An 8855-nucleotide genomic window follows, 5' to 3' on the forward strand; every position below is an offset into this window, starting at 1 on the left:
TCAAAATTGTTTCAAGGCGCTTTAAGACAATAGAAGACAATCTGGCAGAGAGCGACCGGGAGGCAGGAGCTTAAATATCGGGCTGATTGCTGATTCCGAACAGGTCAGTGAAATGATTCCCCGAAGACAGACTCAATGTTTGGGGAATACAAAATAGTCCCTACCAATTACTTCAATTACTTCACGTTTTGTTGCGCCGCTATTTCATTGGCGGCGACAGAGTGATGGACATTAGTGGTGCCGCCAGTTAGATAGCCTAAAATGTGACAATTGCACAAGCGGCTGATTTGTAAAATTTGCTGTGAAGCGACTTTATACAAGACAAAGTTCCGTGTTTAGAAAAAGCGGCAGAGCTCTGCAAAGCACCTCCTCTCCACATGCAAAGCGTCTTCCCTCCACCATGGAACGCCTCCTCTCTTCGAGGCGTAATGTCAAGAGTTCGCAACAAGCTCGGCCGATGTCCCGCCCCGAAGAGCCATATACCCCACCGTGATTGGTGGGTTCGTTCAGCTCCACACACAACACTGTAAAGTGCCATTCATATGACTTTCATATTAAGGTGGGTTCCACAAACTATCGTCCCGGGGGCCGCAGTTGGCCCGCGAGCTTGAGACCCCTGGTCTAAAGGTTAACCCCATCCCCCAACACACACGCACGCACGCACACACGGACTGAGCCGTTACCTGAACAAAAGACGGCGCTGTTTCCGTGTGGGCGGCCCTATGTGGGACAGAAGGCGTTTGTTTTACGTGAAACCAGAGCTTGTGGTCGGCTGGTTTGTCCGTGAAGGAAGCTCCAGATTTATTTGGCAAAAAATCACACACTTTATTCTTCATTTTGGAGCCAACTTAGTCTTTAGAAGCTGGCTTCATACTGTGATTCGCGGGGGGTTGCCGCTTTTACCCGCAGCAAAATGCGTTGGAAATAAAGTTCATGCATTTTGTAATTTCTACCAAACCATCTCCAGCCTGCATGAGCGCTCCACAGTGGGCCACTGTTGTTATATGCCCGAGCTGATGAGGAAAGGATCCTTGGGATCATGCTCTAAATTCACCATAGAGTTCGGTAATAAAAAGCTTAATAACATAACCTGGAAGACGCTGCTGCATTCGGTGTTTGTATAAAGATGAAGGAGACCCGGCAAATCGCACAGGGTTTGGGAATGCTTCTACTTGTTGGTGAGTTCTCTTTATTTTCCATAAATATACAATAAAATAAATCGAAAAAAAAAGTACAGAGGACTTCTTTTATGACAAAAACAAGTAAAAACTATGTAGAATATAGCGTCACTTACGGTAACCACGCTAGTTTAGTTTTTATCGATGTCATTACTATATTATATTTAAAAAATAATAATAGACAGGCAACTTTAGATATAAAGTTAAATATATGGTAAATGGTAAATTTATGCCTTTGACTATAAGTTTTTTACTTACTTATTTCCCCTATGAGCGTTATATTTATTTGTAGAGGATATGCCGTTTGTCTTTTATATTTGCAGCAATGTAGAAGGACCACATGGTCATGGAAGCCTCTTGTAGTTGCAATGCGAGATGTTCATTACAATTGTTTCCCATTTATTCATCTTTTAATCAGATTTTTTCCCCCCAATTCTGTAGTTGGTTCCGCGATACTTAATAAGGGTAGCTAAAATGTTTATACTTCCTCACTTGCTGCTTTGGTTACTTCTAAAAATAAGACTTCTTGATGTAATATTCCAACCACTCTGGACCTGTCGGTTGTTGTATTGTCATTGTATGGTCTAATTTTAAACAAGTGAAGAGAAATGCCTTTCTGAGAGGTTTAAAATTCTGCTGCCAGCCAACTTCATTGCCCAGTCTGATTGCCTCTCCTGTGGCTCCATTAAACCCAAGCAATTACAGCGAACATGTGCTCAAAACCTTCAGCTTGCACACATCTTTTTTTGTTACCATACTTTCGAAATGCTGGTGTCTTCATTTGTCCCCATAGGTGTGGAGAGAGGCACCATAACAGAATGTTGTCCTATTGCATTCTTATTTGTAGGGAACATGAGTCAGAACTTATTGGCCAAGGTTTTTTTTTTCTTTTGGCCATGTTGCTCTTTGCAGTACTTCCTTGTTTTGTGAAAGCACATGTGACATTACACACATCCTGAATGAACAGGAAAAGCTTGTACAGCAGCATTGTGTTGCTCAAATTAACCTGTATTTGTCTGATGCAGAGAAGCTAATTAATCAGTAACCATGGGGGAAAAAGATGTGTGTGCCCCAGAAATGGTTAATGTTCAAGTGCGAAATAGATTTGTTGAATTATCTGTTGCTGTCCTGAAATCCTAGTCAGGTTAGTGGAGCACTAGTTTAGTGCTTGTTCTTATCTATTTCTTGCTGTGTGTTTTTTTTAACTGAAGGAATTGTGTAAATAATCCCTAAGTGATCCAGGTCTATTTAAAACAAAAATCCCTTAAAGCAGTATGGAAATGGTCACATGAACAACTGTATGAAAACATTTTGGTTTTAAACACTAAAATAATGCTAGACCACAGTTATGGACACTATTGTGGTAGTTGTTAGCACTTTTCTATTACAGCTGGAATACCTCCCCTCTACCTACAATTAGATCTCTTTCTGTCTATGAATAAGCAGATGAACAGGTTTGGTGACACTGTGGCTGTCTGCCTACAGTTGCTGTTGTCTCGCTGTATGCAGTCTGCACACTTTTATTTTAATTATCATACATTATGGAGCCTTCCTCTGCTTTCTGATAGACAAGTGTCTGTTGATCAGATGTTGTCTTCATGCCAGTTCCTACAACAGATCTGAAAAAAGTAGAGTAGAAATTCTGCATACAGCAGCATATCAAAACAGATAAAACACATTGTAGATGAACTGATCAATCCTTTACTTAAATGTAGGTTCTAAAACCTAATAGCTGTCAGAATACCTGCTTTACTTAACTGCACAAAGTACAAGAATAGTAAATTTGCAGTGATGTACAATACATTAGATACAAATAAAAAAAAAATTGTTTGAGGAACTGGAAGAAACAAATGTTTGGAGGTCCAGTTTCACTGAGAAGTGACAATAAATGTGCATCATCTATAAGATCACTTCAGCTTCATTACTGTATTGATGATACAAAATGATAGATTGAAATGAAAGATCATTTCCCTTAGTACAATTCATCTAGTCATGTAAAAATATTGTCAGAGGAATCTACTCTGGCCTTGTTCATATTAATTGCTTCTTGATAATTTATTCAATTACTATTGTGAACACCAAATGCTAAATGAACTTTAGAATTAAAAGGGATTACAATTAACTGCAATTACAACAAAATATTTCATATTAATCAGTGTAATGGCTACAGATATTAAATGGTCCACTTCCCTCTGCAGTGACCTGTGCACAAGGTGTCTTTGTGGAGCCATTGGAGCCCATCACATCCCAGCACTCACTGGCTGAGGGTGAGACAAGGCTTCCCTGCCATTATCAGGTGGAAGAGGAGGAAAAGGTGGTGCAAGTCACGTGGTTCAAGGAACATGCTGATGGCACCAAGGAGCAGATCATTACTGCCCATTTCATGGATGGCCACACGGGTAAGCTGCAGCACAGGGTTCTGGGCTGCTGGAGCAGTTTCTACACGTGGTGGTTTTGGAAGAGATTTTAAACAAAAAACATTTTTGTGTGAGCCTAATAAATAACAAGAAATGCACTTTCTCATTTTGTGTGTCAGAGTTTGGACATTATGCAGGCCGGGTCAGGTTTGAAAGAAGCATTCCTATGGAAAACTCAGCCCTGCTCATCTCCAGCACGGAAGTGTCAGATGAAGGCAGATACACCTGCCACATCTCCACCTTTCCCAATGGAAACTTTGAGAGACGCGTCACACTCAGTGTCTGGAGTATGTTTTCTCCCCCATCCAACCACCTCCCTCCCACCTCCCACCTCTTGTAGGATACAAGAGCTTCTGAAATGATGTTTAAACCAAAAGAAATTCACTGACTATATAAAGTGTTGCCAACTTTATGGAATCAAAGAGCACACAGTTATTTTTTATAAAATATTGATGCAAAACTATTATTTATCTCCCACCAAAACAGGTAAAACATCTTCCAGTTGCTTTCAACTGTGCAGTTTACTTCACTTGACCTCTATGAATTGTGTGAAGCATATTTAATTTCTTAATGAATAATTTCAAATCCAAGATTGTTGGTTTCCCCTTCTTTGTTTAAGTTCTACCCATTGCTGCCCTTGAGCCTGAGGTCCTGGTGGAAGGTCAGACTTTTCGAGTGGCCGCTTCTTGCAGAGCCGTGGGCCGTCCGCGCCCCCGTCTTACCTGGAACACTGATCTGCCGGGACAGTACACTGACCGCATCAAAGAGGATGGGTCTGTGTCTAGCTTCTACTCTTTGCATCCGTTGCGTAGCATGAATGGGAAAAAGCTAGACTGCATGGTGTGGCATGCTGGGCTGGAGCAGCCACGTAGGATTACAAACTACCTGATTGTTCACTGTAAGTATGCCACATAATGACAACATTCACTCAAGACTACTGATAAAACGGTTAGACCAGAATGCGGCTATAATGTGTTAAAGAGAGTTAGGAATCAAAGTTGCAGCCAATCTTTATTTAGCATTGCATTTTTTCTGGTTGTACTTAGTGAAAGTAAGTCATAACATATCCCTGCAATGGGAAGACCTTAAATCATTGTCTGTGATGATTAAAAAGATGTTCTTTTCAGATGTTCTTTTCTTCATGTGGCATATGCATTGACTTCATACCCAAGAACAACAAAGAAGTGCTTTAAGAGCGTACTTATATTTCATCACTGGCTGCCCATAAAATTTTAAATAGATTTCCAAATCCTTCTCCTGATCCACACAGTAGTCAGAGGCCAAGCTGCATAATTTCTGGAAAAGCAGACAGCATCATACCATCCCAATAGACCTCTCTGTTCTCAGAGTGCTGGTTTACTTGTGGTGTCTAGAATGTTTAAAAGTAGAATGGGTGGCCAAGTATTTTAGCTATCCTAGCTGCTGTGGACATGCTCTCCGTCCAGTTGCAGAAGGCTGACTACATCCCTACATCTAAAATTAAAAAAAGTTATCAATTTTAAAGTTATACAGTCACTCTTCCGGCTATACTGATGCTCTTTGTTAACAACACATATAAAAGTGTTGTCATTACACATTTTGTAATCATTGCTAAATCCAATTTTATTTTTCTTTAAATTTGATTTTGTGTTTTACTTTTATGGATATATGGAAAAATGTAATGCCAGCCCAATTTGTATGAGTTTCCCTTCAATGTTCTTCTCAAGCCTTTCAAACAATATGACTTTATGGACAGAGAATTGAGGGATTGGTGCTTCTTAGTCATGGAGGAGAAAAAGAGATTTTCATCAAGTACTTTCAGAGCTGTCTTAGTTGACATGCCTCTGCAACATTGCATGGACATCTGGCATACTGCCTGTAAAGTGGCAAATAAGGGTGAGACCAGAGGGTGTGTTCTAACTACAGGGGGATCACACTCCTCAGACTCATGGGAAGGTCAGTGCTCCAGTACTGGAGATGGGAGACCCACTCTTAGTTCAACCTAAGATCCAAAATGTGGCTTTTAGTGCCAGTCATAGAAAAGTGGGCCCATTATTCCCCACATGACATTCAGGGATGTCTGGTGGCTGCTTGGAGCTCAGTGATGTAGGAGAGCAGGTGCAGCTGCCCCATGGCAGCAGGGCTCCAGCAGAGGACAGGCCACATTAATGTGGTGACTTCTCACCTGTATGAGTGAGCTTGGTTCGCTCGCAGTAAGTCTCACTCATTCCTGGTGAAGGTTGGACTCCACCAGGTCAACCGTTTATCGCTGATTCTGTTTATTGTTTTTATGAACAGAATTTCTATCAGTTGCTGGGAGGGGCAGGGGGTCAGGTTCAGTGGCCTAATCAATCCATCTCTGCCTTCTGTGGGTGATGTCCTTTTGGCCGTCAGCTCTCGCGGGTGCAGTTTACATCTGAACGTGGGCAGCTGGGGTGAAGATCAGCTCTTCTGATCTGAAACCATGGCCCTCAGCCAGAAAAGGGTGGATTGTCCAATTCAGTTCAGAGAGCAGTAACTGTCAAAATGGAGGAGATCCTGTTCATAACCCAGGGAAAAATACAGCGAAGACAAACCAGGGCAGCATCTACAGTACTGCAAATGCTGAACAGGTCCATCATGGTAAAGTATTCACCGGTTAATTTACATTTCAACCCAGCTGAAATTAATTCAACACCATCATAAATGAATTCCTCCACCAAAAGCTCATCCACTTCACAGTACCTGCCTTCACCTGTCAGTGGATCACCAGATTCCTAACTGGCAGCAGGTTCAAAGTTGTTCCTAACACTAGTGAATCAAGGTTGTTGCCTTAGTCATTTACTGTATAGTCTGTTTACTTATGAGTATGTTGCTAATGATACCACAGTCATTGGGCTTAGCAATAATGATGAGGCTGCTCATAGGGAGGCAAATCTGTCTATATGGTGCATCAACAAAAACCTTTTCCTCAATGTTGTAAAAATTGTAGATTTTAGGAAATCCATGTCCATGCCGATTTCTGTCTGTATTAATGCCACTGATATTGTAAACTGTCTTAAATTCTTGGACATTTACATTATTGACTCCCTTTGTGGTTTTGTAACAGCAGCATTTGGTTAAAAAGGAACAACAGAGACTTTTCTTTTTGAAGTGTTGCTTTCCCAGGGGCAGACACCATTTTTGTGCCCTCCTGCTAAGGCTATAAAAGTTTTATATTTGGCCATTTTAAGTAATACCATCCATCTTCCACTGCTTATCCGGAGTCGGGTCGCGGGGGCAGCAGCCTAAGCAGCTATTTCTTCCAGCTCATCCGGGGGGATCCCCAGGTGTTCCCAGACCAGTCGAGAGACATAGTCTCTCCAATGTGTCCTGGGTCTTCCCGGGGGCCTCCTACCGGAGGGACATGCCCTGAACACCTCACCAGGAAGGCGTCCAGGGGGCATCCTGACTAGATGCCCAAGCCACCTCATCTGGCTCCTCTCAACGCGGAGAAGCAGCGGCTCTACTCCAAGCTCCTCCCGGATGGCAGAGCTTCTCACCCTATCTCTAAGGGAGAGCCCAGCCACCCTACGGAGGAAGCTCATTTTGGCCGCTTGTACCCGTGATCTTGTTCTTTCGGTCATTACCCAAAGCTCATGACCATAGGTGAGGGTAGGAACGAAGATCGACCGGTAAATTGACTGGTAAATTCACCACTACGGACCAGTGCAGAGTCCGCATTACTGCGGACACCGCACCAATCCGCCTGTCGATCTCCTGCTCCATTTTGCCCTCACTTGTGAACAAGACCCCGAGGTACTTGAACTCCTCCACTTGGGGCAGGAGCTCCTCCTTGACCCGGAGAAGGCACTCCACCTTTTTCCAGCTGAGAACCATGGCCTCGGATTTGGAGGTGCTGATTCTCATTCCAGCCGCTTCACACTCGGCAGCGAACCGATCCAGTGATTGTTGGAGGTCACGGGCCGATGGCGTCAGCAGGACCACATCATCTGCAAAGAGCAGAGACCCGATCCTGAGGTCACCAAACCGGACCCCCTCAACACCATGACTGCACCTAGAAATTCTGTCCATAAAAGTTATGAACAGAATCGGTGACAAAGGGCAGCCCTGGCAGAGACCAACCCTCACTGGAAACGAGTTTGACTTACTGCCAGCAATGCGGACCAAACTCTGACACCGATCATACAGGGAGCGGACGGCCCGTATCAGAGGGCCCGACACCCCATACTCTCGGAGGACCCCCCACAGGACCCCCCGAGGGACATGGTTGAATGCCTTCTCCAAGTCCACAAAACACATGTGGACTGGTTGGGCAAACTCCCATGCACCCTTGAAGGCCCTGCTGAGGGTATAGAGCTGGTCCACCGTTCCACGCCCAGGACGAAAACAACATTGCTCCTCCTGAATCCAAGGTTCGACTATCCGGCGGACCCTCTTCTCCAATACCCCTGAATAGACCTTACCAGGGAGGCTGGGGAGTGTGATCCCCCTATAATTGGAACACACCCTCCGGCCCCCCTTCTTAAAAAGAGGGACTACCACCCCGGTGTGCCAATCCAGTGGCACCGACCCCAATGTCAACGCGATGTTGCAGAGTCGTGTCAACCACGACAGACCTACAACATCCAGAGCTTAACGAACTCCGGGTGGATCTCATCCACCTCCGGGGCCTTTAAGTAATACATGATTATCAAAGACAATTATTTATTATTTAATAATTGAATCTAGCTGTTTTCTTGCTGTTGTTGCTTGTAGAGGTTCATGCCTTGAGTTCTGTAAAGCACCTAGAAACAATTTTGATTGTAACAGACACTAAATAAATAAAGATGAATTCAATTGAAGTATATTTGATCACCTTGGGGCACAAGGCAAAAGAGAGCCAAGCCATTAGTGATTAGTCAGTCTCAGAAAATGTACCAGCTTGTCAGTTTAGCACACTTAACTACCTTATTTTCACGACCATAAGGCGCACTGTAATAAAAGGCGCAGTCTCAGTTATGGGTGCTAAATCTGTATTTAAAACATACATAAGGCGCACCGTATTATTAGGCGCATGATAAAACATACAGTAAAAAATGACAACGGAAGTAAAACAGTGAGTTTCGACACATTTATTGAACAAAATATTCATTCTTCTGCCACAAAACCATCAAAGTTTTCAACTTCTGTATTTGAATTAAACAGCTGCGCTATTTCAATGTCCAACATCCCGAATTCCGCTTCTTCATCATCTGAATCAGACTCACCGACTGGTTCCGCTTCAGCGTTGATGCTGGCTTTTGTGAAAGCTCTTACAGTA

The 8855-nt window shown here is 43.3% G+C and overlaps 1 protein-coding gene across 2 annotated transcripts in view; it reads left to right on the forward strand.

The window, feature by feature from the left end:
- The first annotated feature begins 713 nt into the window (after positions 1–713).
- The window catches only part of nectin4b (nectin cell adhesion molecule 4b), a 22116-nt gene continuing 13974 nt past the window's right edge, over positions 714–8855 (forward strand). The window contains exons 1-4 of one of the 2 annotated variants that reach the window (XR_003886941.1): positions 714–1178; positions 3377–3577; positions 3715–3882; positions 4215–4493. Coding sequence is in view for 1 of the 2 variants with exons in the window: in XM_011619555.2 (XP_011617857.1) it covers positions 1127–1178; positions 3377–3577; positions 3715–3882; positions 4215–4493 (700 nt within the window). In the remaining variant the exon portion in view is untranslated. The remainder of the gene's footprint in view (positions 1179–3376; positions 3578–3714; positions 3883–4214; positions 4494–8855) is intronic. The other variant, XM_011619555.2, reaches the window with a different exon arrangement.

This window comes from Takifugu rubripes, chromosome 22, assembly GCF_901000725.2.
Source record: "Takifugu rubripes chromosome 22, fTakRub1.2, whole genome shotgun sequence".
Classification (NCBI taxonomy): Eukaryota; Metazoa; Chordata; class Actinopteri; order Tetraodontiformes; family Tetraodontidae; genus Takifugu; species Takifugu rubripes.